The 19,367-nt window shown below is 46.9% G+C and overlaps 1 protein-coding gene across 1 annotated transcript; it reads left to right on the plus strand.

Moving 5' to 3' along the window:
* The first annotated feature begins 18,405 nt into the window (after window positions 1-18,405).
* Window positions 18,406-19,143, plus strand: LOC147960963 (uncharacterized). The gene has a single exon (XM_087533605.1). The coding sequence runs from the start codon at window positions 18,406-18,408 to the stop codon at window positions 19,141-19,143; it is 738 nt and encodes a 245-aa protein (XP_087389731.1).
* The last annotated feature ends 224 nt before the right edge of the window (window positions 19,144-19,367 follow it).

The raw sequence follows: 19,367 nt of genomic DNA on the forward strand, positions 1-19,367 counted from the left end.
TTATGGATGTAAGCTGGTATTGATACATTCGGACAGCTTGATCGTCATGGCAGCACTGAATAAGAACGAAGGATATGGATTAGTAGCAGCACCAATTCTGAATGTTTGTCGTAGTTTACTAAAGGAGTTCGGGAAGAGTGTATTGGATGATTATTGTGCGGCGTCGGGACAAATAGTGAGTGCAACTAACTCCTCTATTTTTTATCCCAAATACCCAGGTTGAGGTGAGAGCAGTTGTATCTGAAATCCTAGACATTATGACCGAGTCTTTATCTAACAAATATCTGGGGCTACCTTATATGATTGGAGTAGACCGCACGGATTGCTTTTTGCACCTAATAGAAATAATCCGGAAAATGGTGAATGGTTGGAAGGAAAGAACTCTATCTTTTGGTGGAAAAGAGGTTTTGATAAAAGCGATGGCCCAAGCCTTCCCAACATATGCAATAAGTGTATTTAAATTCTCAAAGAAAAATTGCAAGTGGATCACTGATGCAAGGTCACAATACTGGTGGGGTGATAAGGAAGATCAACGTAAGATGCATAGGTTTACATGCTGGAAAATGTGTGTACCGAGTTATCCATGCTTTTAATTTAGCTTTGCTTGTAAAATAGTGTTGGAGGTTAATTGAGAATTTTGATTCTTCGTGTGCTCGAGTGCTACGAGCAAAATACTACTGAACAGGAGATATTCTTAATACCACACAAAAGAAGGGGTCCTCCTTTGTTTGGCCAAGCATGTATGCAGGGATACAGAATTTCAAGAAGGGGTGCATATGGAGAGTTGAAGATGGTACGAAAATTAATGTTTGGGACGATTGTTGGATCCCAAACAGTCAATCCAGGAAAATAATAACACCCCGTGGTAATCGAGTTTTATCCTATGTCAATAAACTTGTTGACCCTGCAACAGGTGAGTGGGATGAGCAATTGATACAGAACAACTTCTAGCAAATTGATGAGGATCGTAGCATGCAAATCCCACTGACACAAGATGTAATGGAGGACAGTGTTGCTTGGCATTATACCAAGAATGGAGTATTCAGTGTTTGGTCAGCATATTATAGAAAATGGGACGATCAGTTCGGGTACAAGATTGCAAGCACGGATGGCCAGTCTAGCGCACAGAATCATCCTGTGTGGAGAAAGGTTTGGAACTTGAAAATGCCATGGAAGGTGAAAATTTTATCTGGAGATGTTTACATAACACTATTCCTTTTTGTTGTACAGTTGCAAAGCGTCATGTGCCTCTCAGCGGCCAATGCCCTTTGTGCCAGCAAGGTGTTGAAGATGCTAGCCATGCGCTATTTTAGTGTAACCGGGCAAAGCAGGTATGGGCTGATTTATGACTATATGAAATCATACGATAGGCACTGTTGGTTGATCTTTCAGGTGCCAAAGTGATGGAGTCACTATTGTGCGACGTCAAATTCCACCGAAGTTATATGGACTCAATTGAAATTCCAGAGATAGTCGCATCAACTTGCTGGTATTTATGGTGGCAAAGGAGAGAAATTGTCAAAGGAGAACAAGTCCAGACTACGGGCTGCATTGCAATGGCTATACAAGCGATGTCATTAAATTTTGTGCGAGCAGCAAGCAAGCCAAACCCAGCGCCCTGCCTAAACAGTGTTGGGGAATGTTGCAGAAAACAAAAAAAATTCTACGGTTTCACCAAGATCCATCTATGAGTTCATCTAGCAACGAGTGATCGGATTGCATCTACATACCTTTGTAGATCACGCGCGGAAGCGTTCAAAGAACGTGGATGAGGAAGTCGTACTCGACGTGATCCAAATCACCAGAGATCCTAGCGCCGAACGGACGGCATCTCCGCGTTCAACACACGTACGGTCAGCTTGACGTCTCCTCCTTCTTGATCCAGCAAGGGGGAAGGAGAGGTTGATGAAGATCTAGCAGCACGACGGCGTGGTGGTGGATGCAGGGGTCACCGCAACAGGGCTTTGCCGTTCTACTACGAGAGGGAGAGGTGTTGCAGGGGAGAGGGAGGCGCCAAGACTCAAAAGGGTGCGGCTGCCCCCTCCCTCCCCCCCTTTTATATAGGCCCCCTAGGGGGTGCGCCGGCCCTAAGAGATGGGATCTCCTAGGGGGGCGGCGGCCAAGGGGTGGAGTGCCCCCAAGCCAGGTGGGGCGCCCCCCCACCCTAGGGTTCCCAACCCTAGGCGCATGGGGTGGGACAAGGGGGGCGCACCAGCCCACTATGGGCTGGTTCCCCTCCCCACTTTGGCCCATGGGGCCCTCCGGCATGGGTAGCCCCACTCGGTGGACCCCCGGGACCCTTCCGGTGGTCCCGGTACAATACCGGTGACCCCCGAAACTCTCCCGATGGCCGAAACTGCACTTCCTATATATAATTCTTCACCTCCGGACCATTCCGGAACTCCTCGTGACGTCCAAGATCTCATCTGGGACTCCGAACAACTTTCGGGTTACTGCATATTCATATCTCTACAACCCTAGCGTCACCGAACCTTAAGTGTGTAGACCCTACGGGTTCGGGAGACATGTAGACATGACCGAGATGGCTCTCCGGTCAATAACCAACAGCGGGATCTGGATACCCATGTTGGCTCCCACATGCTCCTCGATGATCTCATTGGATGAACCACAATGTCGAGGATTCAAGCAACCCCGTATACAATTCCCTTTGTCAATCGGTACGTTACTTGCCCGAGATTCGATCGTCGGTATCCCAATACCTCGTTCAATCTCGTTACCGGCAAGTCACTTTACTCGTACCGTAATGCATGATCCCGTGACCAGACACTTGGTCACTTTGAGCTCATTGTGATGATGCATTACCGAGTGGGCCCAGAGATACCTCTCCGTCATACGGAGTGACAAATCCCAGTCTTGATCCGTGTCAACCCAACAGACACTTTCGGAGATACCCGCAGTATACCTTTATAGTCACCCAGTTACGTTGTGACGTTTGGTACACCCAAAGCACTCCTACGGTATCCGGGAGTTACACGATCTCATGGTCTAAGGAAAAGATACTTGACATTGGAAAAACTCTAGCAAACGAACTATACGATCTTGTGCTATGTTTAGGATTGGGTCTTGTCCATCACATCATTCTCCTAATGATGTGATCCCGTGATCAATGACATCCCCATGTCCATAGCCAGGAAACCATGATTATCTGTTGATCAACGAGCTAGTCAACTAGAGGCTCACTAGGGACACATTGTGGTCTATGTATTCACACATGTATTACGATTTCCGGATAATAAAATTATAGCATGAATAATAGACAATTATCATGAACAAGGAAATATAATAATAATCCTTTTATTATTGCCTCTAGGGCATATTTCCAACAGTCTCCCACTTGCACTAGAATCAATAATCTAGTTACATTGTGATGAATCGAACACCCATGGAATTCTGGTGTTGATCATGTTTTGCTCTAGGGAGAGGTTTAGTCAACGGATCTGCTACATTTAGGTCCGTATGTACTTTACAAATCTCTATGTCTCCATTTTGAACACTTTCACGAATGGAGTTGAAGCGACGCTTGATATGCCTGGTCTTCCTGTGAAACCTGGGCTCCTTGCCAAGGGCAATAGCTCCAGTGTTGTCACAGAAGAGAGTCATCGGGCCCGACGCATTGGGTATGACTCCTAGGTCGGTAATGAACTCCTTCACCCAGACTACTTCGTGTGCTGCCTCCGAGGCTGCCATGTACCCCGCTTCACATGTAGATCCCGCCACAACGCTTTGCTTGCAACTGCACCAGCTTACTGCCCCACCATTCAAAATATACACATATCCGGTTTGTGACTTAGAGTCATCCAGATCTGTGTCGAAGCTAGCGTCGACGTAACCCTTTACGACGAGCTCTTCGTCACCTCCATAAACGAGAAACATTTCCTTAGTCCTTTTCAGGTACTTCAGGATATTCTTGACCGCTGTCCAGTGTTCCTTGTCGGGATTACTTTGGTACCAGCTACCAAACTTACGGCAAGGTTTACATCAGGTCTGGTACACAGCATGGCATACATAATAGAACCTATGGCTGAGGCATAGGGGATGACATTCATCTCTTCTATATCTTCTGCCGTGGTCGGACATTGAGCTGAGCTCAATTTCACACCTTGCAACACAGGCAAGAACCCCTTCTTAGACTGATCCATATTGAACTTCTTCAATATCTTATCAAGGTATGTGCTTTGTGAAAGACCTATGAGGCGTCTTGATCTATCTCTATAGATCTTGATGCCTAATATATAAGCAGCTTCTCCAAGGTCCTTCATTGAAAACCTCTTATTCAAGTAGGCCTTAATGCTGTCCAAAAGTTCTATATCATTTCCCATCAAAAGTATGTCATCTACATATAATATGAGAAATGCTACAGAGCTCCCACTCACTTTCTTGTAAACGCAGGCTTCTCCATAAGTCTGCATAAACCCAAACGCTTTGATCATCTCATCAAAGCAAATGTTCCAACTCCGAGATGCTTGCACCAGCCCATAAATCGAGCGTTGGAGCTTGCACACCTTGTCAGCATGCTTAGGATCGACAAAACCTTCCGGCTGCATCATATACAGTTCTTCCTTAAGATAACCGTTAAGGAATGCTGTTTTGACGTCCATTTTCCATATCTCATAAGCATAGTACGCGGCAATTGCTAACATGATTCGGACGGACTTCAGCTTTTCCACGGGAGAGAATGTCTCATCGCAGTCAACCCCTTGAACTTGTCGATAACCCTTAGCGACAAGCCTAGCTTTATAGATGGTCACATTACCATCCGCGTCTGTCTTTTTCTTAAAGATCCATTTATTTTCTATGGCCCGCCGATCATCGGGCAAGTCAGTCAAAGTCCATACTTCATTTTCATACATGGATCCTATCTCGGATTTCATGGCTTCCAGCCATTTGTCGGAATCCGGGCCCGCCATCGCTTCTTCATAGTTCGAAGGTTCACCGTTGTCTAACAACATGATTTCCAAGACAGGGTTGCCGTACCACTCTGGTGCGGAACGTGTCCTTGTGGACCTTCGAAGTTTAGTAGGAGCTTGATCAGAAATATCTTGATCATCATCATTAACTTCCTCTCTAATTGGTGCAGGCACCACAGGAACATTTTCCTGAGCTGCGCTACTCTCTGCTTCAAGAGGCAGTACTTCATCAAGCTCTACTTTCCTCCCACTTACTTCTTTCGAGAGAAACTCTTTCTCTAGAAAGGATCCATTCTTGGCAACAAAGATCTTGCCTTCGGATCTGAGGTAGAAGGTATACCCAATAGTTTCTTTAGGGTATCCTATGAAGACGCATTTTTCCGACTTGGGTTCGAGCTTTTCAGGTTGAAGTTTCTTGACATAAGCATCGCATACCCCAACTTTTAGAAACGATAGCTTAGGCTTCTTCCCAAACCATAATTCATACGGTGTCGTCTCAACGGATTTCGACAGAGCCCTATTTAAAGTGAATGCGGTAGTCTCTAAAGCATAGCCCCAAAATGACAACGGTAAATCGGTAAGAGACATCATAGATCGCACCATATCCAATAGAGTGCGATTACGACGTTCGGACACACCATTACGCTGAGGTGTTCCAGGCGGCGTGAGTTGTGAAACTATTCCACATTTTCTTAAGTGTGTGCCAAATTCGTGACTCAAGTATTCTCCTCCACGATCTGATCACAAAAACTTGATTTTTCTGTCACGTTGATTTTCAACCTCACTCTGAAATTCCTTGAACTTTTCAAAGGTTTCAGACTTGTGTTTCATTAAGTAGACATACCCATATCTACTCAAGTCATCAGTGAGGGTGAGAACATAATGATAGCCACCACGAGCCTCAACACTCATTGGACCGCACACATCAGTATGTATGATTTCCAATAGGTTGGTTGCTCGCTCCATTGTTCCTGAAAACGGAGTATTGGTCATCTTACCCATGAGGCATGGTTCGCACGTGTCAAATGATTCGTAATCAAGAGACTCTGAAAGTCCATCTGCATGGAGCTTCTTCATGCGTTTGACACCTATGTGACCAAGGCGGCAGTGCCACAAGTATGTGGGACTATCATTATCAGCCTTTCATCTTTTGGTATTCACACTATGAATATGTGTAGCATTACGCTCGAGATTCATTAAGAATAAACCATTCACCATAGGAGCGTGACCATAAAACATATCTCTCATATAAATAGAACAACCATTATTCTCGGATTTAAATGAGTAGCCATCTCGAATTAAACGAGATCCTGATACAATGTTCATGCTCAAAGCTGGTACTAAATAACAATTATTGAGGTTTAAAACTAATCCCGTGGGTAAATGTAGAGGTAGCATGCCGACGGCAATCACATCGACCTTGGAACCATTCCCGACGCGCATCATCACCGCGTTCTTCGCCAGTCTCCGTTTATTCCGCAGCTCCTGCTTTGAGTTACAAATGTGAGCAACCGCACCGGTATCAAATACCCAGGAGCTACTATGAATACTGGTAAGGTACACATCAATTACATGTATATCACATATACCTTTTGTGTTGCCGGCCTTCTTGTCCGCTAAGTATTTGGGGCATTTCCGCCTTCAGTGACCACTTCCCTTGCAATAAAAGCACTCAGTCTCGGGCTTGGGTCCATTCTTTGGCTTCTTCCCGGCAGCTTGCTTACCGGGCGCGGCAACTCCCTTGCCGTCCTTCTTGAAGTTCTTTTTACCCTTGCCTTTCTTGAACTTGGTGGTTTTATTGACCATCAACACTTGATGTTCCTTTTTGACTTCTACCTCTACTGATTTCAGCATTGAAAATACCTCAGGAATGGTCTTTTCCATCCCCTGCATATTGAAGTTCATCACAAAGCTCTTGTAGCTCGGTGGAAGCGACTGAAGGATTCTGTCAATGACCGCGTAATCCGGGAGATTAACTCCCAGCTGAGTTAAGCGGTTATGTAATCCAGACATAGTGAGTATGTTCTCACTGACAGAACTATTTTCCTCCATCTTACAGCTGAAGAACTTGTCGGAGACTTCATATCTCTCGACCCGGGCATGATCTTGAAAAACCATTTTCAGCTCTTCGAATATCTCATATGCTCCGTGTCTCTCAAAACGCTTTTGGAGCCCCGGTTCTAAGCTGTAAAGCATGCCGCACTGAACGAGGGAGTAGTCATCAGCACGTGTCTGCCAAGCGTTCATAACGTCTTGGTTCTGTGGGATGGGTGCGTCACCTAGCGGTGCTTCTAGGACATAATCTTTCTTGGCGGCTATGAGGATGATCCTCAGGTTCCGGACCTAGTCCGTATAATTGCTGCCATCGTCTTTCAGCTTGGTTTTCTCTAGGAACGCGTTGAAGTTGAGGACAACGTGGGCCATTTGATCTACAAGACATATTGCAAAGATTTTAGACTAAGTTCATGATAATTAAGTTCATCTAATCAAATTATATAATTAACTCCCACTCAGATAGACATCCCTCCCGTCATCTAAATATAACATGATCCGAGTTAACTAGACCGTGTCCGATCATCACGTGAGACGGACTAGTGAACATCGGTGAACATCTTCATGTTGATCGTATCTTCTATACGACTCATGCTCGACCTTTCGGTCTTCTGTGTTCTGAGGCCATGTCTGTACATGCTAGGCTCGTCAAGTCAACCTAAGTGTTTGATCTGTAAATCTGTCTTACACCCGTTGTATGTGAACGTTGGAATCTATCACACCCGATCATCACGTGGTGCTTCGAAACAACGAACTGTCGCAACAGTGCACAGTTAGGGGAAACACTTTCTTGAAATTATTATGAGGGATCATCTTATTTACTACCGTCGTTCTAAGTAAACAAGATGCAAAAACATGATAAACATCACATGCAATCAAATAATAATAGTGACATGATATGGCCAATATCACATAGCTCCTTTGATCTCCATCTTGGGGTCCATGATCATCTTGTCACCGGCATGACACCATGATCTCCATCATCATGATCTCCATCATCGTGTCTCCATGAAGTTGCTCGCCAACTATTACTTCTACTACTATGGCTAACACGTTTAGCAATAAAGTAAAGTAATTTACATGGTGTTTCTCAATGACACGCGGGTCATACCAAAAAGAAAGACAACTCCTATGACTCCTGCCGGTTGTCATACTCATCGACATGCAAGTCATGATTCCTATTACAAGAACATGATCTCATACATCACATATATATCATTCATCATTCATCACAACTTTGGCCGTATCACATCACAAAGCACCTGCTGCAAAAACAAGTTAGACGTCCTCTAATTGTTGTTGCAAGTTTTACGTGGCTGCAGAAGGGTTCTAGCAAGAACGTTTTCTTACCTACGTGAAAGCCACAACGTGATTTGTCAACTTCTATTTACCCTTCATAAGGACCCTTTTCATGGAATCCGCTACAACTAAAGTGGGAGAGACAGACACCCGCTAGCCACCTTATGCAACTAGTGCATGTCAGTCGGTGGAACCAGTCTCACGTAAGCGTACGTGTAAGGTCGTTCCGGGCCGCTTCATCCCACAATACCGCTGAAGCAAAATAAGACTAGTAGCGGCAAGAAAGTTGACAACATCTACGCCCACAACAAATTGTGTTCTACTCGTGCAAAGAGAACTACGCATCGACCTAGCTCATGATGCCACTGTTCGGGAACATTGCAGAAAACAAAAAAAATTCTACGGTTTCACCAAGATCCATCTATGAGTTCATCTAGCAACGAGTGATCGGATTGCATCTACATACCTTTGTAGATCACACGTGGAAGCGTTCAAAGAATGGGGATGAGGAAGTCGTACTCGACGTGATCCAAATCACAGGAGATCCTATCGCCGAACGGACGGCACCTCCGCGTTCAACACACGTACGGTTAGCGTGACGTCTCCTCCTTCTTGGTCCAGCAAGGGGGAAGGAGAGGGTTATGAAGATCCAGCAGCACGACGGTGTGGTGGTGCATGCAGGGGTCACCGCAGCAGGGCTTCGCCGTTCTACTACGAGAGGGAGAGGTGTTGCAGGGGAGAGGGAGGCGCCAAGACTCAAAAGGGTGCGGCTGCCCCCTCCCTCCCCCCCTTTTATATAGGCCCCCTAGGGGGTGCGCCGGCCCTAGGAGATGGGATCTCCTAGGGGGGCGGCGGCCAAGGGGTGGAGTGCCCCCCAAGCCAGGTGGGGCGCCCCCCCACCCTAGGGTTCCCAACCCTAGGCGCATGGGGTGGGCCAAGGGGGGCGCACCAGCCCACTATGGGCTGGTTAACCTCCCCAATTTGGCCCATGGGGCCCTTCGGGATGGGTGGCCCCACCCGGTGGACCCCCAGGACCCTTCCGGTGGTCCCGGTACAATACCGGTGACCCCCGAAACTCTCCCAATGGCGGAAACTGTACTTCCTATATATAATTCTTCACCTCCGGACCATTCCGGAACTCCTCGTGATGTCCAGGATCTCATCTGGGACTCCGAACAACTTTCGGGTTACTGCATATTCATATCTCTACAACCCTAGCGTCACTGAACCTTAAGTGTGTAGACCCTACGGGTTCGGGAGACATGTAGACATGACCGAGATGGCTCTCCGGTCAATAACCAACAGCGGGATCTGGATACCCATGTTGGCTCCCACATGCTCCTCGATGATCTCATCGGATGAACCACGATGTCGAGGATTCAAGCAACCCCGTATACAATTCCCTTTGTCAATCGGTACGTTACTTGCCCGAGATTCGATCGTCGGTATCCCAATACCTCGTTCAATCTCGTTACCGGCAAGTCACTTTACTCGTACCGTAATGCATGATCCCGTGACCAGACACTTGGTCACTTTGAGCTCATTGTGATGATGCATTACCAAGTGGGCCCAGAGATACCTCTCCGTCATACGGAGTGACAAATCCCAGTCTTGATCCGTGTCAACCCAACAGACACTTTCGGAGATACCCGCAGTATACCTTTATAGTCACCCAGTTACATTGTGACGTTTGGTACACCCAAAGCACTCCTACGGTATCCGGGAGTTACACGATCTCATGGTCTAAGGAAAAGATACTTGAATTGGAAAAACTCTAGCAAACGAACTATACGATCTTGTGCTATGTTTAGGATTGGGTCTTGTCCATCACATCATTCTCCTAATGATGTGATCCCGTTATCAATGACATCCCCATGTCCATAGCCAGGAAACCATGACTATCTGTTGACCAACGAGCTAGTCAACTAGAGGCTCACTAGGGACACATTGTGGTCTATGTATTCACACATGTATTACGATTTCCGGATAATAAAATTATAGCATGAATAATAGACAATTATCATGAACAAGGAAATATAATAATAATCCTTTTATTATTGCCTCTAGGGCATATTTCCAACAGTCTCCCACTTGCACTAGAATCAATAATCTAGTTACATTGTGATGAATCGAACACCCATGGAATTCTGGTGTTGATCATGTTTTGCTCTAGGGAGAGGTTTAGTCAACGGATCTGCTACATTCAGGTCCGTATGTACTTTACAAATCTCTATGTCTCCATTTTGAACACTTTCATGAATGGAGTTGAAGCGACGCTTGATATGCCTGGTCTTCCTGTGAAACCTGGGCTCCTTGCCAAGGGCAATAGCTCCAGTGTTGTCACAGAAGAGAGTCATCGGGCCCGACGCATTGGGTATGACTCCTAGGTCGGTAATGAACTCCTTCACCCAGACTACTTCGTGTGCTGCCTCCGAGGCTGCCATGTACTCCGCTTCACATGTAGATCCCGCCACAACGCTTTGCTTGCAACTGCACCAGCTTACTGCCCCACCATTCAAAATATACACGTATCCGGTTTGTGACTTAGAGTCATCCAGATCTGTGTCGAAGCTAGCGTCGACGTAACCCTTTACGACGAGCTCTTCGTCACCTCCATAAACGAGAAACATTTCCTTAGTCCTTTTCAGGTACTTCAGGATATTCTTGACCGATGTCCAGTGTTCCTTGCCGGGATTACTTTGGTACCTACCTACCAAACTTACGGCAAGGTTTACATCAGGTCTGGTACACAGCATGGCAAACATAATAGAACCTATGGCTGAGGCATAGGGGATGACACTCATCTCTTCTATATCTTCTGCCGTGGTTGGACATTGAGCTGAGCTCAATTTCACACCTTGCAACACAGGCAAGAACCCCTTCTTAGACTGATCCATATTGAACTTCTTCAATATCTTATCAAGGTATGTGCTTTGTGAAAGACCTATGAGGCGTCTTGATCTATCTCTATAGATCTTGATGCCTAATATATAAGCAGCTTCTCCAAGGTCCTTCATTGAAAACCTCTTATTCAAGTAGGCCTTAATGCTGTCCAAAAGTTCTATATCATTTCCCATCAAAAGTATGACATCTACATATAATATGAGAAATGCTACAGAGCTCCCACTCACTTTCTTGTAAACGCAGGCTTCTCCATAAGTCTGCATAAACCCAAACGCTTTGATCATCTCATCAAAGCGAATGTTCCAACTCCGAGATGCTTGCACCAGCCCATAAATCGAGCGTTGGAGCTTGCACACCTTGTCAGCATGCTTAGGATCGACAAAACCTTCCGGCTGCATCATATACAGTTCTTCCTTAAGATAACCGTTAAGGAATGCTGTTTTGACGTCCATTTTCCATATCTCATAATCATAGTATGCGGCAATTGCTAACATGATTCGGACGGACTTCAGCTTTTCCACGGGAGAGAATGTCTCATCGCAGTCAACCCCTTGAACTTGTCGATAACCCTTAGCGACAAGCCTAGCTTTATAGATGGTCACATTACCATCCGCGTCTGTCTTTTTCTTAAAGATCCATTTATTTTCTATGGCCCGCCGATCATCGGGCAAGTCAGTCAAAGTCCATACTTCATTTTCATACATGGATCCTATCTCGGATTTCATGGCTTCCAGCCATTTGTCGGAATCCGGGCCCGCCATCGCTTCTTCATAGTTCGAAGGTTCATCGTTGTCTAACAACATGATTTCCAAGACAGGGTTGCCGTACCACTCTGGTGCGGAACGTGTCCTTGTGGACCTTCGAAGTTTAGTAGGAGCTTGATCAGAAATATCTTGATCATCATCATTAACTTCCTCTCTAATTGGTGCAGGCACCACAGGAACATTTTCCTGAGCTGCGCTACTCTCTGCTTCAAGAGGCAGTACTTCATCAAGCTCTACTTTCCTCCCACTTACTTCTTTCGAGAGAAACTCTTTCTCTAGAAAGGATCCATTCTTGGCAACAAAGATCTTGCCTTCGGATCTGAGGTAGAAGGTATACCCAATAGTTTCTTTAGGGTATCCTACGAAGACGCATTTTTCCGACTTGGGTTCGAGCTTTTCAGGTTGAAGTTTCTTGACATAAGCATCGCATCCCCAAACTTTTAGAAACGACAGCTTAGGCTTCTTCCCAAACCATAATTCATACGGTGTCGTCTCAACAGATTTCGACGGAGCCCTATTTAAAGTGAATGCGGTAGTCTCTAAAGCATAGCCCCAAAATGACAGCGGTAAATCGGTAAGAGACATCATAGATCGCACCATATCCAATAGAGTGCGATTACGATGTTCGGACACACCATTACGCTGAGGTGTTCCAGGCGGCGTGAGTTGTGAAACTATTCCACATTTTCTTAAGTGTGTGCCAAATTCGTGACTCAAGTATTCTCCTCCACGATCTGATCGCAAAAACTTGATTTTTCTGTCACGTTGATTTTCAACCTCACTCTGAAATTCCTTGAACTTTTCAAAGGTTTCAGAATTGTGTTTCATTAAGTAGACATACCCATATCTACTCAAGTCATCAGTGAGGGTGAGAACATAATGATAGCCACCACGAGCCTCAACACTCATTGGACCGCACACATCAGTATGTATGATTTCCAATAGGTTGGTTGCTCGCTCCATTGTTCCTGAGAACGGAGTCTTGGTCATCTTACCCATGAGGCATGGTTCGCACGTGTCAAACGATTCGTAATCAAGAGACTCTAAAAGTCCATCTGCATGGAGCTTCTTCATGCGTTTGACACCTATGTGACCAAGGCGGCAGTGCCACAAGTATGTGGGACTATCATTATCAGCCTTTCATCTTTTGGTATTCACACTATGAATATGTGTAGCATTACGCTCGAGATTCATTAAGAATAAACCATTCAACATAGGAGCGTGACCATAAAACATATCTCTCATATAAATAGAACAACCATTATTCTCGGATTTAAATGAGTAGCCATCTCGAATTAAACGAGATCCTGATACAATGTTCATGCTCAAAGCTGGTACTAAATAACAATTATTGAGGTTTAAAACTAATCCCGTGGGTAAATGTAGAGGTAGCATGCCGACGGCAATCACATCGACCTTGGAACCATTCCCGACGCGCATCATCACTGCGTTCTTCGCCAGTCTCCGTTTATTCCGCAGCTCCTGCTTTGAGTTACAAATGTGAGCAACCGCACCGGTATCAAATACCCAGGAGCTACTATGAATACTGTTAAGGTACACATCAATTACATGTATATCACATATACCTTTTGTGTTGCCGGCCTTCTTGTCCGCTAAGTATTTGGGGCAGTTCCGCTTTCAGTGACCACTTCCCTTGCAATAAAAGCACTCAGTCTCGGGCTTGGGTCCATTCTTTGGCTTCTTCCCGGCAGCTTTCTTACTGGGCGCGGCAACTCCCTTGCCGTCCTTCTTGAAGTTCTTTTTACCCTTGCCTTTCTTGAACTTGGTGGTTTTATTGACCATCAACACTTGATGTTCCTTTTTGACTTCTACCTCTGCTGATTTCAGCATTGAAAATACCTCAGGAATGGTCTTTTCCATCCCCTGCATATTGAAGTTCATCACAAAGCTCTTGTAGCTCGGTGGAAGCGACTGAAGGATTCTGTCAATGACCGCGTAATCCGGGAGATTAACTCCCAGCTGAGTTAAGCGGTTATGTAATCCAGACATAGTGAGTATGTGCTCACTGACAGAACTATTTTCCTCCATCTTACAGCTGAAGAACTTGTCGGAGACTTCATATCTCTCGACCCGGGCATGAGCTTGAAAAACCATTTTCAGCTCTTCGAACATCTCATATGCTCCATGTCTCTCAAAACGCTTTTGGAGCCCCGGTTCTAAGCTGTAAAGCATGCCGCACTGAACGAGGGAGTAGTCATCAGCACGTGTCTGCCAAGCGTTCATAACGTCTTGGTTCTGTGGGATGGGTGCGTCACCTAGCGGTGCTTCTAGGACATAATCTTTCTTGGCAGCTATGAGGATGATCCTCAGGTTCCGGACCTAGTCCGTATAATTGCTGCCATCGTCTTTCAGCTTGGTTTTCTCTAGGAACGCGTTGAAGTTGAGGACAACGTGGGCCATTTGATCTACAAGACATATTGCAAAGATTTTAGACTAAGTTCATGATAATTAAGTTCATCTAATCAAATTATATAATGAACTCCCACTCAGATAGACATCCCTCCCGTCATCTAAGTATAACATGATCCGAGTTAACTAGACCGTGTCCGATCATCACGTGAGACGGACTAGTGAACATCGGTGAACATCTTCATGTTGATCGTATCTTCTATACGACTCATGCTCGACCTTTCGGTCTTCTGTGTTCCGAGGCCATGTATGTACATGCTAGGCTCGTCAAGTCAACCTAAGTGTTTGCATGTGTAAATCTGTCTTACACCCGTTGTATGTGAACGTTGGAATCTATCACACCCGATCATCACGTGGTGCTTCGAAACAACGAACTATCGCAACGGTGCACAGTTAGGGGAAACACTTTCTTGAAATTATTATGAGGGATCATCTTATTTACTACCGTCGTTCTAAGTAAACAAGATGCAAAAACATGATAAACATCACATGCAATCAAATAATAATAGTGACATGATATGGCCAATATCACATAGCTCCTTTGATCTCCATCTTGGGGCTCCATGATCATCTTATCACCGGCATGACACCATGATCTCCATCATCATGATCTCCATCATCGTGTCTCCATGAATTTGCTCGCCAACTATTACTTCTACTACTATGGCTAACACGTTTAGCAATAAAGTAAAGTAATTTACATGGTGTTTCTCAATGACACGCAGGTCATACAAAAAATAAAGACAACTCCTATGGCTCCTTCCGGTTGTCATACTCATCGACATGCAAGTCGTGATTCCTATTACAAGAACATGATCTCATACATCACATATATATCATTCATCACAACTTTGGCCATATCACATCACAAAGCACCTGCTGCAAAAACAAGTTAGACGTCCTCTAATTGTTGTTGCAAGTTTTACGTGGCTGCAAAAGGGTTCTAGCAAGAACGTTTTCTTACCTACGTGAAAGCCACAACGTGATTTGTCAACTTCTATTTACCCTTCATAAGGACCCATTTCATCGAATCCGCTCCAACTAAAGTGGGAGAGACAGACACCCGCTAGCCACCTTATGCAACTAGTGCATGTCAGTCGGTGGAACCAGTCTCACGTAAGCGTACGTGTAAGGTCGGTCCAGGCCGCTTCATCCCACAATACCACTGAAGCAAAATAAGACTAGTAGCGGCAAGAAAGTTGACAACATCTACGCCCACAACAAATTGTGTTCTACTCGTGCAAGGAGAACTACGCATAGACCTAGCTCATGATGCCACTGTTGGGGAACGTTGCAGAAAACAAAAAAAATTCTACGGTTTCACCAAGATCCATCTATGAGTTCAACTAGCAACGAGTGATCGGATTGCATCTACATATCTTTGTAGATCACGCGCGGAAGCGTTCAAAGAACGGGGATGAGGAAGTCGTACTCGACGTGATCCAAATCACCGGAGATCCTACCGCCGAACGGACGGCACCTCCGCGTTCAACACACGTACGGTCAGCGTGACGTCTCATCCTTCTTGGTCCAGCAAGGGGGAAGGAGAGGTTGATGAAGATCCAGCAGCACGACGGCGTGGTGGTGGATGCAGGGGTCACAGCAGCAGGGCTTCGCCGTTCTACTACGAGAGGGAGAGGTGTTGCAGGGGAGAGGGAGGCGCCAAGACTCAAAAGGGTGCGGCTGCCCCCTCCCTCCCTCCTTTTATATAGGCCCCCTAGGGGGTGCGCCGGCCCTAGGAGATGGGATCTCCTAGGGGGGCGGCGGCCAAGGGGTGGAGTGCCCCCCAAGCCAGGTGGGGCGCCCCCCCCACCCTAGGGTTCCCAACCCTAGGCGCATGGGGTGGGCCAAGGGGGGCGCACCAGCCCACTATGGGCTGGTTCCCCTCCCCACTTTGGCCCATGGAGCCCTCCGGGATGGGTGGCCCCACCCGGTGGACCCTCATGACCCTTCCGGTGGTCCCGGTACAATACCGGTGACCCCCGAAACTCTCCCGATGGCCGAAACTGCACTTCCTATATATAATTCTTCACCTCCGGACCATTCCGGAACTCCTCGTGATGTCCAGGATCTCATCCGGGACTCCGAACAACTTTCGGGTTACTGCATATTCATATCTCTACAACCCTAGCGTCACCGAACCTTAAGTGTGTAGACCCTACGGGTTCGGGAGACATGTAGACATGACCGAGATGGCTCTCCGGTCAATAACCAACAGCGGGATCTGGATACCCATGTTGGCTCCCACATGCTCCTCGATGATCTCATCGGATGAACCACGATGTCGAGGATTCAAGCAACCCCGTATACAATTCCCTTTGTCAATCGGTACGTTACTTGCCCGAGATTCGATCGTCGGTATCCCAATACCTCGTTCAATCTCGTTACCGGCAAGTCACTTTACTCGTACCGTAATGCATGATCCCGTGACCAGACACTTGGTCACTTTGAGCTCATTGTGATGATGCATTACCGAGTGGGCCCAGAGATACCTCTCCGTCATACGGAGTGACAAATCCCAGTCTTGATCCGTGTCAACCCAACAGACACTTTCAGAGATACCCGCAGTATACCTTTATAGTCACCCAGTTACGTTGTGACGTTTGGTACACCCAAAGCACTCTTACGGTATCCGAGAGTTACACGATCTCATGGTCTAAGGAAAAGATACTTGACATTGGAAAAACTCTAGCAAACGAACTATACGATCTTGTGCTATGTTTAGGATTGGGTCTTGTCCATCACATCATTCTCCTAATGATGTGATCCCGTTATCAATGACATCCCCATGTCCATAGCCAGGAAACCATGACTATCTGTTGATCAACGAGCTAGTCAACTAGAGGCTCACTAGGAACACATTGTGGTCTATGTATTCACACATGTATTACGATTTCCGGATAATAAAATTATAGCATGAATAATAGACAATTATCATGAACAAGGAAATATAATAATAATCCTTTTATTATTGCCTCTAGGGCATATTTCCAACAAACAGATGGGAGAAGCCACTTTCAGAGTTCCAAGTGCTCAATGTTGATGCTTCATTTTCAGAAGAAAACAATATGGGCTCCTGTGGTATGGTGATCAGAGATTACAACGGGGGATTTATTGTAGCAGCAACGACACAGTTGCTCCATGTAGCGGATGTGGTATCTGCCGAAGTTGAAGCATTGCGGCAAGGAATATTATTCGTCTGCGGTTATTGATGTAATCAGGTATGATACATTCGGACAGCTTGATCGTCGTGGAAGCACTGAATAAGAACAAAGGATATGGATTAGTAGCAGCACCAATTCTGAATGTTTGTCGTAGTTTACTAAAAGAGTTTGGGAAGCCCCCCCCCCCCCCCCCCCCCGCGTCGCCTCCTATGAGGCGGGGATCTGGCGCCTCCTCCTCGGATGGAGGGCTGCGGGCCCCGGAGCAGCGGCCCTGGTCGGCGGCGCCAGTGGGTGCTGGTGGGTGGCCTCCCACGCCTGTGTGGACAGCGTGGAGGTCACGGTCGATGGTGCAGCGGCTGCCCCTCGCAGTCCGCCAGGCTCCATGGTGAAGCTTCGGTGCCTGCCCGATCTGCTCCGATCCGTGCCGGCGCTGGTCTCTGGCGGCGGTGTCCATCGTCGCGTGGTGCCGGATAGCCAGATCTGGCGTTTGGGTATGCTTCTGGGGGAAACCTCTCGCTGGCGCGGCGGCCCCCCAAAGTTGATGTCTTTGGCGCCGAGCTAATAATAAGTTTGATTTGAGATGAATAAAAGTAGCCATGAAGGTCTTCCCGTAAAAAAAAAAAAAGCTTCCTCCCGGGTACAAATCGGAATCGCCCGCTCTATCGTCTTGTCTGTACCCAATCCATACCAACTTACCAAGTCGGACTCGGTAAGTCCCCGATCAATATAAGCACGGGAGGAATCACGGCGTCAATGCACACAACAAGCGCTTCAGCCACGAGGAGCACAGGAGATACGTACATGCCAGCCACCCCATCAACCGCGTATTTGCAGGTGGTACTTTGATCGAGCGTCTGCATTGCCATGGCCGTGGACGACGACCAGATGCTGCGCCGGTACCTCCGCTGGGGCCTGCCCCTCGAGAGCGGTTTTAGGTACAAGTTAACCCCGAGGCCGGGCGAGCCCATCTATGTCACCGGCGTCTACCTGCTCGACTCGGAGAGCGCTGTCGGCCAGGGCGCCGTGGACGCCCGCGTCCATACTGACGACACGCGGGACCTCGTTAGCGTGTTGCTGTCGGCGGAGAACCCCCGCGTGGAGCTACAGACCCCGGTGCGGCTGGAGATGGGCAAGGAGTGTTGCTTTCACGCGGTCCCGCATGGAGGCGATTCCGACGCCGAAGCAGACACGGACGCCGATGCCGACACCGGCGCAGACGTCGACGCAGATGCCGATGATGATGCCGACGCCGGCCCTGGCGCCGACGCGGTCATCGTTATGTTCGAGGGTTTCCTTGTTACTCCGCGACCTCTTGACATGGAGGAGGGGGACGACGACGAAGAGGAGGAGGACGACGACGAAGAGGAGGAGAACGACGACGATGTCAAAGAGGAGGAGACTGGCAGCAGCGACGACGACGACGACGAGTACGAGGAGAAGGAGAAAGAGGAAACTGACGGCGAGGTTGGCCAAGACGTGGCCAGGGCGAGCAGTGCCGGCGGCAACGCCAAGGAGCTTCGACAGGTTGTAGCTATAACTATGGCATTCTTAGGAATCCTTTTGTTTGTCTCTATGTTAGCATTCCTCGGATTGATAATGTAATCAGGAATTCATCGACGGCTGAACTGCGTCGTCACTTGTATTTGATTTGAAGTATAACAGTGCCGAATCATTGTGTTTAATCGAAGAGGAAAACGTATGTTCTATTGTGCAATTCCTATCCTTTTGTTTTCTGGTTGGTGAATGTGGAGTTGCTAATTTTCACTGTAAAAAGTGTAAGGGTATCTACAGGACCCTTAAACCATCTCGAAATGTTCAGACCGAGT

This window comes from Triticum urartu, chromosome 7A, assembly GCF_056163025.1.
Source record: "Triticum urartu cultivar PI428250 chromosome 7A, HENAU_Tu73, whole genome shotgun sequence".
Taxonomy (NCBI): Eukaryota; Viridiplantae; Streptophyta; class Magnoliopsida; order Poales; family Poaceae; genus Triticum; species Triticum urartu.